The sequence below is a fragment of the Ascaphus truei genome, chromosome 2 (genome assembly GCF_040206685.1).
Source record: "Ascaphus truei isolate aAscTru1 chromosome 2, aAscTru1.hap1, whole genome shotgun sequence".
NCBI classification, from domain to species: domain Eukaryota; kingdom Metazoa; phylum Chordata; class Amphibia; order Anura; family Ascaphidae; genus Ascaphus; species Ascaphus truei.
The window spans coordinates 403,444,386-403,465,099 of NC_134484.1; the positions used below are offsets into that span (position 1 = coordinate 403,444,386).

General features: G+C 41.6%; 1 protein-coding gene across 3 annotated transcripts in view; it reads left to right on the plus strand.

Moving 5' to 3' along the window:
• Nucleotides 1-20,714, plus strand: part of CDK6 (cyclin dependent kinase 6) — a 285,631-nt gene that overhangs the window by 89,436 nt on the left and 175,481 nt on the right. For all 3 annotated transcript variants that reach the window (XM_075587347.1, XM_075587345.1, XM_075587346.1), the window contains exon 4: nt 15,650-15,817. In XM_075587347.1, the coding sequence (XP_075443462.1) occupies nt 15,650-15,817 (168 nt within the window). The remainder of the gene's footprint in view (nt 1-15,649; nt 15,818-20,714) is intronic.

Sequence of the window (20,714 nt, forward strand, 5' to 3'; positions counted from 1 at the left end):
TTTTTAAATCCCAGTCCGCCACCTATATTAATGTTATATATGTGATCACTTGTTACTGAATCTATTGTTCTGTCGTAATTCTAAAGATCTCTGGATTATTGATATATACAGTGAGTCTTTATCTCTGCTTTACAAATGTGATTATAAGTTATATGATATTATAACACATTGGCAGTCAATGGGCATCCTAAAAAAACCAATACACAATGAAATAAAATGTAATCACTGTGTTCCTTACCTTTGCCGGGAATCACGCTCCTCGTCCTACAGTGGCGCCACCTCTTGACCCACGACACGATGCTCCTCATCACCATGATGCGAAGAAGTCCATGATCCTCTGTTGATTGAAGAGGAATCTCCGACGAGTTTTTCAGTTCTTCCTCCATTTCTTCTTTTCATCTATTCATTGTAATCCAAAGGGTCCAGGAGATGTTGCTCTGGCAGCTTCTTGGGCTCAAATCAGATGGGACAAGCCTTATATAAGGCATGTGACGTCACATTTGATTGGCAAATGGTACACCCCAATCAGATTGGATTGGTTGGTGTACCATGGGATGTCTTCCATTTTGTTTTTGCTGAAGTGATGTAATCTTAAAGGGAGGGAAGCATATACTACCTGATTGTCTGGCTTCCCTCCCTTTAAGATGACATCACATCCTTAAAAATGGAAGCTGTCACATGGTACATCATCCAATCGGTGCTCGTCTCAAATCAGGAGGCGGACCCACAGGGCTGAGGTAGGGATAGAAATTAACCGACCACAACCAAGAGAGAGAGTGTTGTAAGAGTATCCGTAGTCGGTATGGAAGCAGGAGTCAGGGCTGGCGGCAGAGTTGCAAAGTCCAGGGGACAAGCAGTGGTCAGGGCTGGTGGCAGAGTTGCAAAGTCCAAGGGACAGGCAGAGGTCAGGGCTGGTGGCAGAGGAGCAAGGAGCTGCAATCACACAGAACTTTGCTCTGCGACTCCCTATGGTAACTGCAGCCTTAAAAAGCAGGCTGCCAGTACCCAAAATTGCCACAGAGAGCAGAAAGGGCAGGAGAGACAGAAAACCTGGACCGAAGTGAAGTGACCAAAGTGATCGGTTCCTCCTCAGGGAGAGGTGTAGAAAGAGGGTTCTGGAAGTGGGGGGCAAGCCGAATTGTTAGGGTTTTTGGAGACTGACCTCGCTCGGTCTGCCGTTCTCGTATCCGGAGGTCCATTCTGATACAGAGGGCAATCAGTTCCTCCAGATCTTTGAGAAGATCCCGGCCAGTCAGTTCATCCTTTAAACGCTCAGAAAGCCCCTGCCAACATGCTGCCACCAGAGCTTCATTATTCCAGACCATCTCTGCAGCAAGTGTTCGGAACTCAATTACACACTGACCTGCGGTACGGATTCCTTGTCGGATTCGAAGGAGTGAAGCTGAAGCGGAGGAGACACGACCGAGGGTGTCAAATACTCTTTTAAATGTCTGGAGAAAGGCAACAGAGTCGTTGATTACTGTGGATTCTCTCTCCCACAGAGGGGAAGCCCAGGCCAAGGCCTCATCTGTTAGTAGGGAAATTACATATGCTACCCCGGATCAGTGAGTGCTGAATATGGAGGGCTGGAGTTCGAACTGAATCGAGCATTGGTTCAGAAACCCTCTACAAGCAACAGGGCCCCCTCCATAACGCAGAGGCGTTAGGGATCCGTGGTTCCCTGGGCGTAGGGGGTGATGGGACTGGTGCCGGAGAAGCTTCCGGTAAGGGCAGTGCGGGGGTAGAACCCACCTCGAGTGTCTCTAGCCGGGTAAAAATGTCCGGAAGTCTGCTTGAAATAAGTGCCAGCTGTTGGTTTTGCAGGTTTAGGTGTGTCTCATGCTTTCTGAGTAGTTCCCATTGGAGAGATACGGCTCGCTCTACCTCAGCGAGGTCCATGTTTAGCCAAGCAAAATGTGACGGTGCTCGTCTCAAATCAGAAAGCGGACCCGCAGGGCTGAGGTAGGGATACAAATAAACAGAGTCCTGTAAGAGTATCCGTAGTCGGTATGGAAGCAGGGGTCAGGGCTGGCGGCAGAGTTACAAAGTCCAGGGGACAGGCAGAGAGGTCAGGGCTGGTGGCAGAGGTGCAAAGTCGAGGAGGCAAGCGGAGGTCAGGGCTAGCGGAAGGCAGCGAGGTCGGGGGCACGGTCCGGGGTCAGCAGCAGGAATTTAAAACAGGCAAGAGGGTAAGGCGTAACTGCAAAGACCGACAGGAGCTGCAAACACACAGAACTTTACTCAGTGACTCCTTATGGCAACTGCAGACTTATAAAGCAGGCTGCCAGTACCCATAATGGCCACAGAGAGCAGAAAGGGCAGGAGAGACAGAACATCTGGACCAAAGTGAAAACCCGGCACGGATCAAGCAGAATCCTTACATTTGTCAATCAAATGTGATGTCACAGACCTTATATAAGACTTGCCCCGTCTCATTTGAGCCCAAGAAGCCGTCGGAGCAACATCTCCTGGACGCTTTGGATTACAAACAATAGAAGAAGGAAGAATTGAAGAACTCACCAGAAACTACTCTTCAATCAACAGAGGATCATGGACATCGCATCATGGTGATGAGGAGCATTGCGTCGTGGGTCAAGAGTTGGTGCCGCAGTAGGACAAGGAGCGTGATTCCCAGCAAAGGTAAGAAACATATTGATTATATTCTATTTTGAAAAAAATGAGGATGCCCATTGACAGCCATGCGTTTATCTATGCCCCTTTCAGGGTATAGATAAGCACAGTGACAAGCAATACATTTTTTGACAAATGCTTGTTTTTATTTAATTGCGAGTTGCAGCCGCGATGTGCATCTTGGAGCTACTAGAATAGCTCGATTTCACAAAAAATGCGAGTTTGAGCATTTTTTGACTTCCCGCAGTGTTTGTCTGTGCGGGAGCGCGACAGATCGGGAAGAGCCACTTCTCGTGCGAGTTTGGCAAGTTATTGAAGCTTTGTGAATAGCTACACTTGCGAACTCTTTCGAGAAGTGCCCCAAATTCTCGATAAGTCACTTATCGAAGCTACTAGAATAGGCCCCATAGTCTAACCCTGAAATGAAGCATATTGTACTACATATCAATGACAGTGTCATTCAAGTATTCAGTCACCCGCAAAGTACTAATTTGACTTTTTTGTATCCCGTAAAAAAAGGAATACGTTCTTCTTTCTCCGGGTCTGCTGAATTAGGGCATATGGGCTACGTTATCGGTCTAGCGATATCATCATATCACATTATTTTACCAATAAATATGAGTCTTATAATCAAAAACCATTTGATAAAGATAGTAAAAACCATCCAAAGCTTTGGCTTACCATGGAAGTGCTGATTGCTAAAACATAATGTAACGGATATATCAGTTACATTTAACCTATTAAACATGCCGCTGTACTTAGTTCACCTTTTCCTAGAACGGACTTCCCCATTAAAAAAAAATAATAATAATAATGATAGTGATAATAACACTTTTCCCAGGTTTACTGACCCATACCTTCGCCTCTATTTTCACTTTGTGATGTTGGCCCATGTCGACTAAGCAGTCGTCTGCCACAAAACACCTTACAGCCCAAGTTACTTGAATGGCGTGGAAGACGTCTTCCAGCACTGCATGGTGTCTTATGGCAGAAGACTGCGTAGTAAATATGCTCTGTAATGTCTACAAACCTGCAAAAAGAATCAGCAAGAGTCTTTCACCAAACTGGTTTATATTCGTAACAAGCATTTCGTTTTGAACCCTCCAGCATTACTATGCACAGCTAGTCCTAGTTTTGCAGCTGTCATTTCAAAGAGCCTCCACGGAAAATCTACTAGCTGAGCCTGTCCCTGACAGTGATCACTTGCTCACCCTAACTGTGCTTTACAAGTTACCCAGTCTATTCATTGTGACCATTTTCTCCTGTGACAGCTGTGCTTTATCTCTCTCTCCAGGGTACAGTTACATGTAGTTAGTTATATGATATCCCTTCAAAATGATGCAACGACCATTAATACCCAGCATGGGAAACACTATAAAATGTAGTTCTTATCTTGGGTTGTAGAGAGCAATTATCTTCTCTCTTTACAACTCTCTTGAAAAGGTTAAAGGTAGATACATGAAAAGTGTGAAAATGACCATTCATTTGCATGGGACTCTTTGTGTGGTCACATATATAACACTTCCAGGAATCATACCTGTCTTGGGCATAATACTGTAAGAAACAAAAGTCTGTATACCCATCTAAATAAAAAAAATGGGGGTCTATGTATCAAGAAAGTGGTCTGCAGTGGTTTACGTTAAAATTAAATTCCCGTCTGAAACGTGCCGTATTTATTGTGTATTTCTATTGTTGTAGAATTTGACGCACACTGCCCTAGTATTCTGTGCTATAAAAAGAAATCATGTCACCTTTAGAGTGACGGAGAAAACCAACGCAGAAAACCGTCAACTTAAGTAGCACAAGCCACACATTTCTTAATACATAGACCTGCGCCAATACTCAAATGTACCGTAAATCCACCGTAACTACGCCCGCTTGTTCCATATATACATGCCCAGGAGATACTTGAAAACAAGAGGTAACTCTCAATGTATTCTTCCTGGTAACACATTTTATAAATAAATAAATAATACGTTCCTTATCTCGTGGCAGCCATATCCAAAAATAGCACCGCTAAGATTACTACATGAATGCAGCCTCACTGTCAATGGGGTAGTCTTCACTGCTAAGGCCCCATAGTTTCATCTTCTCCGCGGACTGCATAGGCAGATGTTTCAGGTGCGTGTCGTAGAAGGGACGATAGATGATGGTCACCTGTGACCCCATGTCCAGCAATGTGGAGGCGTAGATTCCTTCCACCAGGACTCGTATGATAGCCGCAGGATCTACCCGACTGTAAGCATCTGGTTGGGGTGCCTCTTCGGGGCTGGGTAATGGGGCGCTCTCATAGGACGTAGAGGGCTGTCCTGTCGTTTGCACTGTGAAGGTCATAGCTCCCGGAGTGGGAGTCCTTGAATTCGGGCAATCTTTTACAAAGTAACCGTCTTGATCACAGTAGTTACTTCGGTTTGCACTGGCACTCGAGGTAGGTGTCGCTCTCTGAGGCATCTTGGATTCGGAGGCATGTGCCCTTGAAGAGGGGGTTGTCTTCGGCACTTTCGGTCTCCTTGGACTTTGGGGCTAACGCCCCTTTTGTCTCTTCTTTGACGTAGACTTCTTAGGAGTGTGGAAGTGTAATTGAACCTCCTGCTTCCTTATATGGTTCATCAATTCCATGAAGCTGGGGGGTTTTGCGGTCCGAGGGGAACCTCGCATCATGAGAGCTACCGGGTGTAAGGGTAGAGATCCTTTCATGAGCTGTTTGAATTTGTACTCATTTACTATGGCAGCAGGAATAATTTTCTTGGAGAGAAATACCCATAAGGACATTTGCAAGCGTTGTGTAAATGCGGACAGTTCTTCCCCCTCTTCTGGTGGAGAGCACGGAATTGAGCCATCTTCGTCCTCCTCGGCAGTATAGGCCTGAGTGAGGAGTTCAACTAGCTCATGGGCGGTGACTTCTCCCTTGGTCTCGCAGTGTATTCGTACTAGTTGAGAGGCTGGGGGTTGTAGACACTCGACTATTTGCTGTCTCTTTATGGCATCTGAACAGGACCATTCGTCGAGCCCCAGCAGGGTATGTTCCTTCCATGCTCCAAACTCCTCCTCGCCGATGGGAGTGGGGGTTATCTCAGAGAAGGCTTTGAGTTTGCGGTTGGGTTGCGGTGGAGACAGTTGACTTATCTTCTTGGTCATCTGCTGTAGTACTCCCGCGATTAGCTGGGCTCCCTCCGAACTGCTGGTACTGCGGTGACTCTGTCCGGACCGTCGACTGCCAGCTTCACTCCGACTAGGGCGCCCTGGGGGAGGGACAGATGTGGGCACCTGATACGCCTCCATGCTAGGAGTGGCACTAGGTGCCTCCGTTCTGATGCTTAGTTTGTATATAAGTGGACTCCCGCCATGCGCTCATATTTGTGCTTTGATACATTTTATCATGGGATGTGCAGCCTGCTGACCTTATTACCCGTCGGAATGTTAAAAATGTGATTTGACTAACTTATACAGTTATTGTTAAATTGCTATTGATAATGATATAATAATAGCATGTTCTTGTATAGCGCTGCTAGTTTTACATAGCGCTTTACAGAGACATTTTGCAGACACAGGTCCCCACCCCGTAGAGCTTACAATCTTTGTTTTTTTGAGTCCCTGAGGCACAGAGAGATAAAGTGACTTGCCCAAGGTCAAAAGGAGCCGACACCGGCTCCCCTGCTTCAAACTCAGTGCCAGTCAGTGTCTTTACTCACTGAGCCACTATTGATGTAACCCTTTGGTCATATCTGTCCAAGTGGCAATTGATTATGACACACACTAAGAACTGTTTTCCATTGAGAGCAACAGAGACCCCCATGGTGATCTATGAGAACCCTTAGCATGTGAAATGAGCTGGAAAGTTATCATTTTGTCTTTTTATGTTGTGGAAGCAAATCCACAATAGCAAGATTTCTTTTCTTCTGGGCACAAGAAGTCCAGTGAAGCCTAATGAGCGGGTACCCTGTGTGTAAATGCGCTTCTCTCAGAAGGGTACAATGGCTCATTAACTAGCAACTTTAAGATGAACCAGTCAGTAATCATTTCATTCTAAACATTTTGTTAACATTTTGATTATTGATTTATTTCATTAATCATAACATATGGTCCAATCAGATTAAAGGAACAGCTTGGTGGTTTGCTTTTCTAATCCATAATTTATATAATGATTTCATTGTAATTTACAACTATTACTGTATATATACCTTCTGTGCATCTTAAGTACTTTACTGTTTGTCAAATAATAATGAAAGAATTACATGTTGTATATGGGCCACTTCGAGCCATACAGTATGTCAAGGAAATCACCAACGTCATTTTTTTTTTCTCCGCTGCTTTTTGCATTTAACGTTTTAATTTCCTCAAAATGATTGAGAAGCACATTGAGTTGGTTCAAGTAATTTATTTCAGATAATATGATTAGTATTCTTTCTTATCTTCTTACGGTTTGGTCATGTTTCCTGATAGCATGACAGCCTCTATTACAAGTTTGTAATGTCAGATTTCCGGAATAGGGACTTCAGCCAAATCTGGGTATTGCAGTATCACTCGTTGTGTGCACAATGCTCTCAGACAACCCCAGTAAACAATGTTTGGCATTGTTTTTCAAACTGTAAAGTTTGAATTTTTACTTTGGAAAGGAGACCTGGATTCCAGTGGAAGCTGCAAGGAACCAACATCATTATAGGATTTGCTTGTTGAATTTAAAGGAAGAAGACAGCTTTTCTTCCTGTCATCAATGTTAGTTTCTAATGTATAACTTTTAATAATGCACTAATGAAAATAAAAACAACAAAGTATGTCAACTGAAGAATGGTAAATACATGATCAAGAATGTAATAATAAGAATCTCAACGAAGGTGTTTGCCACAAATGCTAAATTACATGTATCTATTTACATGTAAGGTTTCACAAAACATTATTATTACACACATGAATGATGACACTATTTTAATTCTTGGGTTCTTAACACCCAGTAACAAAATTAGGTATATTTTTGAGGCTCCAAATTGTGTCTTGAGAGAAAACTTCATTTTACGGCAAGTGTACATAACTTGACAATTAAATTCCTTACTTTTTTGCAAATTATAAAAGAAGTAATGGCCCATTATAACATGTGCATTGGGTAAAATGTATACAAAGTAGCCTGATACATTCATGGTACGAATTTGAAGACATATTTGAAATGCCATCAATTTAGTGATAAATTACTGTACATACTGTATATTGATCTTGACAAATGTGGCAGTTACCGGTAATAGACTTCATGTAATGGTCTCCCAGTATAATTATCCACATAGGTAACTCCCTATTATTGTAACTTATTTATAAAAACTAATTAACACAATAACATTGACTTTCCAAACCATTGGGATGGGATAATTATGTATGACCACGTGTCATAATTATGGTTCCATAATTGCTGAGCAGAATTTGGAAGTACAATATTGGGATAGAAACTCAGGAGAAAGTTTTGCAGTCTGCAATTCGTATAAGCCCGCTGAATAAACCAGTTTGGTAATTTAGTTATTTTAATGATCTCCTGTAAATTCATTGTATACAATAATCTCTTTTTACAAGATCACAATGGTTGACATTTCTGTATGTCAACTAGTGCTGCTCATTTGTTTACATCACATCTCCCCCTCCAAACCGCCTGCTCTGCAGAGGCTGCTTCTGAGTTGCATGTCATGTTCATATTAGGAGGTGCAAGCAGTGGGATTCTCCCCCCCCCACCCCCCGCCCCACACACCACCGCAAATGGGAAAGCTACTTTAAACGTGCTTTTATTTTAATATGTAGAACTAAGAGAAGAAAAAGTCATCCCCTTTACATATAGCGCAATCCAAACAATTGTGAAAGTATAAATACATAAATAAATACAGTGATGTTGTGATAATAGCAGTACAGGCAGTCCTCGGTTATCCAACGGGATCCGTTCTGGAAGTAGCGTTGGATAGTGAAACCGTTGTAAAGTGATACAAAAAATTGTTCCCAGCCCTCATAACAGACAGAGGAAAATGGATATAAGCCAAAATAGTTTAATGAAAAATAGAACATATACCACCAAGGGATATGGAACAATATAGAAGAAATATATGTAAGGGGAAAAGGGAGAAAACAGGTTTATGTCCATTTTACTTTGTCTTTTATGAGTGCTGGGAACAATTTTTTGTATCTATTGTTGTGGAGGAAATAGGGTTCCTCCTTGTTTCCACGCGGCACCAATTTAAATGTCAGGTATGCTATTGTGAGTGCTGTCTATTTCTGTCTTCGTTGTAATGTGAGTCCCATGTTGATCAGTGGCGGTGAGCGTTGGATAACGCATTCCGGCATCAAAAACAACCCGTAGGGAGGCATTGTAAAGCGTTGGATATGCCATTCGTAAAGTGAAGCGTTAGATAACGAGGACTACCTGTAGTTATAGAGAATAATTAACTAGTAATTTTCTATTTTAGTACAATGATCTTGCTGATGCAAATTAAAGTGTACCTTTTAGAAATACTTTAAAATGTATAACCAAGCTAGAGGGTAGACCTTGGTAGTCAAAGAATACAAGCATTATACAGCCGTATTTATATACAATGTTGGCAAAATAAGCAAGGTAATTTAAAATAATAACTGAATTGCTTGTTTATCAGGTTTAGTTAACTAGTTCTCTATCTTAGATTCCCCCAAATCACAGTGTAGCGTAAAATGCCACTTAATTTAACAATCGCCTTATATTGTATGTCTTCTTCTCTATGTTGATCTATTTCCACCAAACAATGTTGCTTTTTGGTCTAATACACTGTAATTGTGTCTCAATGGAAGGCTTTACTCAATAGTAACAACCCCTTGAAATGATTCTTTATTACTACACTGAGAGATCTATAATAGCAATATAAATGTAATCACTGTGTTTATCTGTCCATAAAGGTGAAGAGAATTGAGATTTTAGGAGATCCCTGTAGGGCAGGGTGTGCAAAGTTTCCTACATGCGCCCCCCGTCCCCTTTACCCTCCGGCTCGCACCCCCCTCCCTGTACGGCTTCGGGGTCGTGTGACGTCACGTTGCCATGGCAACATGTGGTTGCATGACCCCGCGGTGTCATTTGACAGCGGGTCGCCATGGAGACTCGTCGCTGGGAAGGGAAGGGAAGTAAAAGTTACAGAGGCCTCACGCAATCCCCGGCATTTATTTTAAATGCTTTCGGGGGAAGCACAGGGCTTCTGTATTAGCTGCGCCCCTCCCACCCCCCCTCCCACCTAAAAATCTCGCGTCTCCCCTGGGGGTCGCGCCCCCCACTTTGCGCACCCTTGCCGTAGGGAATGGAGATAGTTAGGAAAAGCTAAGTTGCCTATTGCAGTATGTCCTGCAGATAGAAAGCTCCTGATTAGGCGCTAAAACGCTCCTCCACAAGTGATACTACTGTAAAACTAGTCCGAAAATAAGTGTTCCTTACGGTCCCATGTGATGTGACGTCACCTCTATGGACAGATAAGGAGAAATTGGTGTCCTAAAATAAGAAACCGTTTGAGTGAAGTATTCTCTTTTCATGTTAGTCACTTTGCTGTTAATTTTGTTTTTTAGATATAGACAAGATTCAAACTAAATACTGTAATACATGTTTGATTTCATGTTGAAATGTCTCAGAGAGTCATATGAATGGCATCTGAATGGAACATTGGGCACACTTACATACATATGTTTTCATGGGCTGCTATTTTCAAATATGGTGCCATAAGCGATTTCTATACCAAGACAAATTTCCCTAGCCAATTCCAATCTGGGTTTTGTCCCAAACACTCCACCGTAACTACCCTGCTAAAAGTTTGCAATGAAATCCAGTGTGGAATGGAACGGGGACAACTCACTGGTGCAGTATTCCTAGATTTTGCAAAGGCTTTTGACACACTTGATTATGCTATCCTGCTTAACAAACTCCAGAGCTCTGGAATAGGGAAGCATGCTTTAAACTGGTTTCAGTCCTACCTATCAGGAAGATCCCAACATGTGTCCATCTCAGGCTCTAACTCCAACCCCCTGGATATCACCTGTGGTGTCCCGCAAGGCTCTGTTCTGGGGCCCCTACTCTTCTCAGTATTCATTAATGATCTTCCCACAGCTTGTAAGGAAGCCTCAATACACATGTATGCAGATGACACAATCCTATATGCACACAGCCATAGCCTCTCTGACCTTCAACACATACTTCAGTCTGACTTTTTGAGACTCGAAAATTGGATTTCCCAAAACAAACTGTTTTTAAACACTGACAAGACTGTAACAATGGTATTTGGGACCAAGACTAAATTTGTAAAGCTCCCAGTGACTGAGCTCCTGATTAGAACCAACGCTAACACCACCCTAACACCTGTCACTAGTTTTAAATACCTGGGCTTATGGTTTGACTCCCACTTAACATTCGGGATGCACATTGATACCCTGACAACCAAGACCTATGCCAAATTAGGGCTACTTTACAGGAACAAATCCTCCCTAAGTCTCCTGGTCAGAAAGCGTATCGCACAACAGATGCTAATGCCAATTATTGACTATGGAGACATAGTATATGGCTCGGCTCCTCAAACCCACCTTAGCAAACTTGACACCCTCTACAATTCAATTTGTCGTTTTGTTCTCCAATGCAACTACAACACACATCACTGCGAAATGCTCAAAGAACTAGATTGGTCAACACTAGAGTCTAGGCGCAAAGTTCACCTTTCCTGTCTTGCCTTTAAATTCTTCATGGGCAAGCTACCCAGCTACCTGAACAAGCTCCTCACCCCTACCACTTGCAGCACTTATCATCTGAGATCAGACTCCAAAAGACTGTTCATGGTCCCAAGGCTCAACAAAGTATCCGGACGTTCCTCCTTCTCCTACCGTGCACCCCAAAACTGGAACAACCTACCAGAGACCCTCACATCCACCACCAGTTTAAGTTCTTTCAAATCTAAGGCTGTCTCACATTTTAATCTGGTCTGTAACTGTTTCATACGCTCATAATATATATTTTCTTTAACTGTGCACGCAATATCTTGTATATAATGTATACCCTGTTCATTTATGTAACTGTATTTGTAACCATGTATTATTTGTTTTACTCTGTGCCCAGGACATACTTGAAAACGATAGGTAACTCTAAATGTATTACTTCCTGGTAAAAATATTTTATAAATAAATAAATATTGTACACAGTCCGTTAGAGTGTTTGGAAGGGTAACATTCCCAAAACGTGTCATTCTTTATAATACCTAGAGGAGTACTGTACTAACGAATATAGCCACAACTGTCAAGGACAGAACAACGTTATGCTGATGCACAACATGTCCCTCTACAGCCATTGCCGTTAGCGTTGGGTCGTGTGTGCTAACCCAGGGGTGCTCAACTCCAGTCCTCAGCCAGGTCAGATTTTGAGGATATGCCTGCAGCAGCACAGGTAGCTCAATCAGTCCCTGCTTCAGCACAGGCCTCTGATTGAGCCACCTGTGCTGAAGCTGGGATACCCTGTAAACCTGACCTGCTGGGGGTGTTTGAGGGCTGGAGTTGAGCAGCCCCGTGCTAACCCACAAGTGACTTTAGTGAATCTCTCCCATGGATCCTTTCTTAGCATATAAAAGGTTAGCTTGCTGCATGGGAAAATAAAAAGAGATATTCAGGCGTGTCTCCGTGATGCGTGGATTTGCCACAAATGTAAAGAAAAATGCAATATAGGGGCTTATCTATGATGTGGCCGGGCACGGTAAGGTGATGAAAATCCTACACCATGGCTATAGTTTTCCCATGCCTGAATGAAGCCGCAGATTTGTAGTGTATAAATCTCCACTTAAGCATGTCGCCAGCAAAAACAGCTAAAAGTACACAGAGTGGTTTAGAAATCGGCGCACAACTAAAACATGAACCAGTTCTTCCACAGAAAGCAGAAAAAAACGTCTATTTAATCCACATAAAAAAAACGGCCAACACTCACCCCATCACCCCATCACATTTTGCATGTATCTGAACGGCCTGAAGGTGTAAGTGGCAGCTCACCTTACACAAACCATGTTTGTGGCAAATTAGTTCTTTTCGAGTCCCTAAAGCTGGCTTTCCCTGGAAAATATAGTGTGACCCCCCCACCCCCCACACATATAGATGTGCCATGTCCATGATTGGGACACCGTGCCAACAAAGGAGGACTTCCTCCCAGGAACGCTTCCTCCTGGTGTTTCGCAGTTTTACAGGAAGTCAGGAGCTGTTATTATTAGTGGTTTGCGATTATTGTTTAGGCCTCTAAGTAGAAGACACTTTAGACATTTGGAAGATTTTAGTCATACTTATTGCTTTATATTATACGTTTTATTTAAAGGGGCCAAAGTAACAATAAAGAGTCTTCTCTATCTGCACAGGGGTTAAAACAACTTTACTTTGGAGCAGTTGCTAAACCTTTTCCTCTCTGACTGCATGGCATTGTTTTATCTCTCTAATCAGCAACCAGCTGGCTTGTCAGTGAATAGTACTGTGGGCCCCTGGCCATGTTTCATGTGAGGTCTTGGCTGGGTGGCCAAGCAGGCAGCCTGCAGCCAGTGTCAAAGCTATTCAACGCTATTGGCACAGCAGTGTCCCCATTAATTTCTGCTTGTCACATGCTGTCATGCAAGTTACACCAGAGAGGAAATGACCGTTAAAAAAAAAAAAGTTTGCCTGAGTCGTTTGGGCTTTTCCAGACATTATCTCTGAGGTTAAATAAGTGGAGACAATTAGCTGCTATCCAAAGACAGCTGCAGGGAAGCAGTAACGTACCTTTCCTGCTGCCCACAGATAGTTATCAACATCTGCCACATTGTAATCCCTCAAAAGTACCGGTTAGAAAAATGCTATATTCAGCTTCCTTCAGTCTTGGTGGATTCATTGAAGCATGGGTGTTTTCTCTACATGTTTTGCTACTGGAAGCTATTTGCTATGTTTCAGAGTCACTACTCGCTGGCAAAGTCTATTCTATGATATCCAGGCTCCCTGAGGAATACTCCAGCCATTTTCAAATAGAAACCTGTTAGTAATAAGTGAGATATATATATAATTACAGATGGCAAAGTCATCCAGTAAAAACCTTTTTTTTTAATGGAGATAATGCTACAAGTAGTGCCAATGGTTATGGTCAGTATAAAAGCAACAGGTAAATAGCAGCACACACATGGGACATTCTGTAGCCTTTAGTGCAGGCATGACATACACACTTGTATTAATGACTTTAAACAAAGCCAGGAGGAGGAATATTTCAGATGAAATAAACTACAGATCAGAAGTGGCCGGGCAAGTGGAGAGTGCAGAGTTAAAGTTGGGAACAGTAGTTATCAGATGGATGTGGGCTAGCAAAGGAGAAGCACCAAGGGGAAATGTGACACCATGAAGTAATATGTATCAAGCTTTTAAAAAGTATTTAAAGACAAGGGAAACAAAATTGCATCAATATAAAATGTGAGAATCTTGTTAGTTAGGTGTATTATATTTGACACCGATTCTAAATCAGAGGAAGGTGCCCCACCACTGATGTAGCAGTGTATTTTGATGCTGGAGGAAAAAAAATTATGTATCCGGGTGGACAGAGACATAGAACTTAATATACAAGTATAATGTATGTATCAGGTCTCTCGCTCACCAAGTTACCAGCTCCAAAAGCATTCAGAACTGATGTAAAATAAGTTGATACCCCAATGCATGCTGGAAATGTTAGAGTCAAGTTAGTTGGAAAAACAGAGAGCTAAACAAGCTTGAGACATAAACATGTTGTATTCTTCTTGGGTTTGATAAAAAGGTAGTACTGACCCACCTGGCTTGAGATACTGAGTTATGAGTTTGCAAAGTTGTGGGATTTCATTATTCCTGATGAAATATTTTGTCACAGCAGTGAAGGAACCATGCCAGAAGAGTGCGGCAGAGGTCTGTCTGGTCGGGGGGCATATGCATTTCTTACCTACTAGAACTTGTTGGCTTGAGAGATGCGGCAATTCATGTTCCCCTACACCATGGTCAAGAAAAAAAAGGAATCCATTTTCAGTGGATTGGGAGAAGATGTAGCCACGTCATTACCGCCAGCAACCGCGGTTTGCTGGGGTCTTGGCAAACCTCAGTCGGGAGGATACTAAGTCAGACTACATGTGTAGGTGGCAGGTTGAGATTTTTTGGATTTTATTTATTTATTTATTTATAAAATGTTTTACCAGGAAGTAATACGTTGAGAGTTACCTCTCGTTTTCAAGTATGTCCTGGGATAAGAAGTATTCTTAAAGAGAGCGTTTGCAGGTAGTGTTAGGACCTGTAAAAGTGTACACCTTGCCTAGGTTCCAGGCTTAAAAATGCTTTGGCCAAAGAATTTAATTAAATCAACAGATAAGTATTTAACTATATAATTTATCACATTGGATGTATCATTGCGGCTCTTTCTCTTTAGTTATATACATGATGTCACAATCCTAGTACCGCTCCGTTTGGGGTCTGAGCTTGCAGGGGTTGTGTGTGGAAGAATTTGTAATTAGTTTTGTATAGACTAACAGAATGGCAACTCATTAGTGCCACAATATAGCACCCATACAAATAGTTTGTAAGCAACAAGAGAACGTAACTAAACAAGTATCTTCACTTGTATTTCAGGTTATTAGATTTTAAACAAAAACCTGACATTACATACGAGACAGCTGCTGAAATGTACCTTCAGATACACCATTACTTCTAGAAATATGTAATGTATTATGTTCAGCCATTGACCGCCCATAAATGGATAAGAGAGAAGGGTGTGCCTTGTTTGCAAACAGATAAAATTCAAGGTAAAATCGACACGTGTCTTGATTTTATACCTTTTAACCTAACTTATCTCCATTCATAATGTTTGGTGCTCAAGGCTTGTATTTTTTAACCAACACTTATTATTTATTCACAGATGTAAATTGCAATTGAAAGTCCTTTTTAAATACTCGGTCTTGAATTTAGATCTTTCTTATGAGAGTAAAAAAGCTGAACAACTGACTACTGTGTTGTGGCCATTGTTGGTAATGACTGATTTGTTGTGTCCATTTAGGACATGATGTTTCAGCTTCTCCAAGGACTGGATTTCCTTCATTCGCACAGAGTGGTGCATCGAGACCTGAAGCCTCAAAACATTCTTGTCACCAGCAATGGACAGATAAAATTAGCAGACTTTGGCCTTGCACGAATCTACAGCTTTCAGATGGCACTTACATCAGTGGTATGTCTTATTGTTTCCTACTTTTATTGTGTAAATGATACTACTACCAAGAATGTGAGGATGTGCAATTTTAAAGTTTAAAGTTGTCAATTAATGAAGTTACATACAAGCTGTTTTTTTACCTCACGCATGTTTTATTAACCTTAAAAGATACATTGTGATCTTTATCTCGTCTGTGCATCTAGAGATAATGTTCTTGTCAAAGGTCACATAAAATGTAAGTGGGTAGGTAGGAATTGAACACACGTGCTTCTTTATTCAAGCGCAACCCCTTAACCACTGCACCATGCCATTTCCTTTATTTTACATACTGTATATTGTTTATGTTCAATGAAAGTTACCACTACCTGTAATAGATGTGTTCCTCTTCTGTTCTTCCCGTGAGGTTCCTCTCCTTGTTTTCCCTTCCTTCCACTCCATGTGAATGTGCTCATTTCCCTCTATCTGTCTGCTATGTGTTCCTGTCTATCTTACCGTCACAAAAATGATGAGGTCCAAGAGCTGTGGGAAAGGTTTCAACATGTACCACGTAGATGGTAATAGGAGCGTAGGAGGTGAGGAGTATAAAAGGAGGAATGCAGAATCACTCTTATAAGTGTGGACATCTGAACAGAAACTCTCTGCTTTCGCTTGGTGTCATATTTAGTGCAGACTGGTTTCTCTGCTCTGCCACTACTTTATAAAAATACTAATGGATAGGTGAAGAGAATGAAGAAGCCTGTTCTCAAAACAATACCCAAGTTCAAGCCCACACAAGTAGAAAGTACATGCAACCGACGTCCTTTCACTAATTTATATTTTGTGTAGCATCTCACCTTACTTTGTTTGTGATTACATATGATCACTTTAATGCTGCTGGCTATTTACTGGGGTTCTTTGATACAGATCCACTCAGTGGAAAATTGCAGATACAATAGCTGAAGAGGTTAGAGGTCAAGTTTGAAGAGGTCAGAGGTCAAGCTATCATTTGTTGATGCAGATCCATCATTGACTCTGCAATGTCTCTAAAAGTAAGTAAGTAGTGGCACTGCTAATATAAGTATGTAAGCTGGCACTATAGGAGTTTGTGATAAAGTAAAAGCATTTTCCAAAGAATGAAAACGAGTAAATATAATACAGGCATACCCCGCTTTAACGTACGCAATGGGACCGGAGCATGTATGTAAAGCGAAAATGTAAATAAAGTGAAGCACTACATTTTTTTTCCACTTATTGATACTGTACATGTACTGTACTGCAATCGTCATATACGTGCATAACTGATGTAAATAACACATTTGTAACAGGCTCTATAGTCTCTCCGCTTGTGCACAGCTTCGGTACAGGTTGGAAGCCGGTATTGCTGTTCAGGACGTGCTGACAGGCGCATGCGTGAGCTGCCATTTGCCTATTGGATGATATGTCCTTACTCGCGAGTGTACTTAAAGTGAGTGTCCTTAAACTCGGGTATGCCTGTACACATCAGAAATAATACTTATAGAAAATAATAGTTACACGCAATTCTTGGACCCGTGTAAAAAAATTGCAGGTTACAGGCAACCTATCAACACAAGAAGGGAAAGGGAGAAAAGAGCAGGAGACCTGGGGGACAAGTACTGTATCAAAATGATGCAGTTTTGTTCTTGAGGTGGTGCAAGAATGTTCCCTGGGTTATGTGTGCCTGCATGAAATGTATAAAACTTGTTATTTGAGATTTTTATGTTACACGTACACATGTAGCAAGACTTGCTGGTACCAGGGCAAGGTGCATGAGTCATCATGCAGGAAGACTGTTCGCCACGGGAAGCCTATGAATTGACATCTGTCGATTAGCGGGTTTTTAAAAAATATTATTTGAATTGCAATTTCAGTACAGTATACGTCCGCCAGATGGCACAGTGAATGTCTTTGTCGATGACCGCGATGAGGCTATTGAACAGCACAAGTACTTAACAGTACAAATAATAATATTTTAATACTAATATGTTTTTACACACAAATATTTGTAATGTTCTGTGGCTGTTATAGGATTCACTCTAAGATCATGCAACGTTTCTTAAGGGGCACGACAAAATCTGTTACACTGTTAGAACCTTTTTGAACAATAAAATTGACTATACTGTATCATTCACACTGCTTTCTTTAAAAACAAAACAAAACACACTTGTTCTTATGTGAAACGCACACTGTACTGTCTGTGCGTTTCAGGGACATGCCTCCGTACTTTGCGTGCTTTTTGCCCTGCACGTACTGTAAGCGTTACACCATGGAACGCATGTGTGTGTGTCACGGCTGGTGGAACAGTTGTGTACGCATGCATTTCTGTACACATGTGAAAGATTTCCTTGTTTACTTACTTCAGTATACACCAAAACACCCTCCAACCCAACCACTCCATCATGCATAATCTAAAATAAAAGATCCGCTCCTGTGCTTTGTGGACATTAAAACACTATTAACTATGGTAAATACAGTATCTCTGAAACATTAACTTGTCTCACTATTGGGTGTGTACGGGGGAGGGGAGACAGCCCCAGTATGTGTGACCAATTAATCTGCATTGATTAGAGGACTTATCCCCTTAATGACACAGTATTTGACTTTGGCTAACAATGTTTACAGTGGAATATAGGTGCAAACAAAGAAGAAAAAAGACAAAGGGTGCTACAGTAAGAACCATCATCTTAACATCCTATACAACCTCACACCTTTGTTTGGCCCAATACTCAAAAACCCAGAGTGGTAGTTACATAAGAAATATTTATTACAAGAGGTGAGATCAGTGCAGTTGCTTTACCTACAAGGTAAATATCATTCATGAGTTACTGTACTTGTGCATGGAAACGCTATAGGGTTAAACATTATAGAGTTAATACGGATGATCACGTGTGATGTATCCTCCCACATCACCATACATGGTCCCATAGTAACTGCAACATTGTTAAAGTCACGGAAAAGGGGGGGGGGGGAGATTCCCAGCACTCAAAATAAAAGACAGTACAACAACGGGTTTATGCCAAAGAATAAAGAAATATATTTTATATCAAAAAAAGAGAGATGCCTTACAGCCTGTGCATTGCAAACAACACTAGACAATGTGTATATACAAAGCGACATAATGGTTAGCAGTGAGAGGGGTTGGGTGCGGTGGGGAAGGGAACACACAAGGTGAAGGAGGGAAAGGGGGGAAAGACGGTGAGGAAAGGACAAAGGACACTCTGGGTAGTATAATGCAACAGAAAGCACGATTAATCTGTAGGGATGAGGGGGTGAACGTATCGGGGCGGAATGCCCCTTCATGCCCGTTCCCACAGACCCATGGGGCCTGTGGTACTTCCTTTATACCCCACCTTCTACCGATCCCTCTGCTGGAGTAAAAATGCGAATTGGGTAGTGCCAGACAGTAAACATGGTGAAGTCAGCAATAAACTGAACCAAGGACAAATTTGTAATAATTACAGCGTCTCTATTGTCACCTGCTGAGAGCAAAAGCATGTTAAAGTCGCGTTGCACTGTGGAGCTTTCCATAATGGTATATACTGTAAGGTGTGCACATGAAAAAATAATTGTTACAGTGATGTGGAGTCCATCTTTTTTGAAGGATAATCAAGCTCCAGGGACATCCAGACAGAATGCAGAGAATGAAGACGAAGCTGAAGAAAAGGCAGGGAAGGATATAATAAAAAATACAATCTAATGGTCCCTAACCCCTTAATCACCTTTGATATTAATAACCGCTATAGAAATTAAGAGGTTAACACCCGTCCCCCGCTTCCCACCCGGGAGGCCTAAACACCCACCCCGGCTCCACCATACCCACCCTCTACCCATTGATTGGCACAGTGGTATATCATACCCATATAATATGGGCATGATAAGCCACTATAACACCCAATGGTCAACCTAATAAAAATCATTAAGGCCAAAAATACACAATAATAAAAGAAATACACAAGCACCTAAACACCCCAATAATAAAAGAACTAAGAAGCCTAATAGTACACATCAATAAAATGTATCTATCACAAAAACAGCAAAATAATTAAAATTATGTTATTCCAAAATATAAGAATACAATTAAATAAACAGCTATCCGACCAAATCAAGCAATAAAAGCACTAGCCAACAAATCAATTAAATAAATAAAACCACTAGCCAACAAAACTATTAATTAATTTAAAACGCTAACCAACCCTAAAATGTACTAAAAACAAGCCATCCAAATTCCAAACAATTTAATCAAAACAATAAACAGAAATAGAAAAAATAACAATCAATTCAAAACAAACATTTGCTAAAAAATGCATTGCCTGTCACTGTATTTATCTGTACCCGAAAGGGGCACAGATTAATACATTAGCAGTCAATGGGCAATCAAAAACATAAAAAGAAATAAATACAATAAAAAACCTGAAAAAAAAGACATTTACATACATTCAATATTTTACTTAGCTTTAGAAGTCTTCACCCTCCGAATCCCGGCATATCAGGAAGCTCTCAACGTCATCACCCGCAATCCGTCTCCATCCTCCTTGAAGATCTGCATCAAGTAAAAAAAATCTTCTCTCTTTGATCTTCTTTCACCTTCTTCTATCTTCATCTGTCATTATTTTCTTCTTTTCTTTAATTTTCTTTATTTCAATCCAAAACCCCATGTTAAATCCACAACGGATGTTGTCTCAACGTCCTCTTGAGCTAAAATGAGATGGATCAGGCCTTATATAGGGCCTGTGATGTCACACATTAGGGTCAGATGATACAGCACCAATCCGATTGGACGCTGTATCATGTGCACGCCTTTTTTTTTTTTTAAGGCTGTGACGTCATCTCCAAGGGAGGTATGTCACATCCTTAGAAACACGTCTCATATCACATGGTTTTACAGCCAATGGGATTGAAGACAATCCCATTGGTTCCT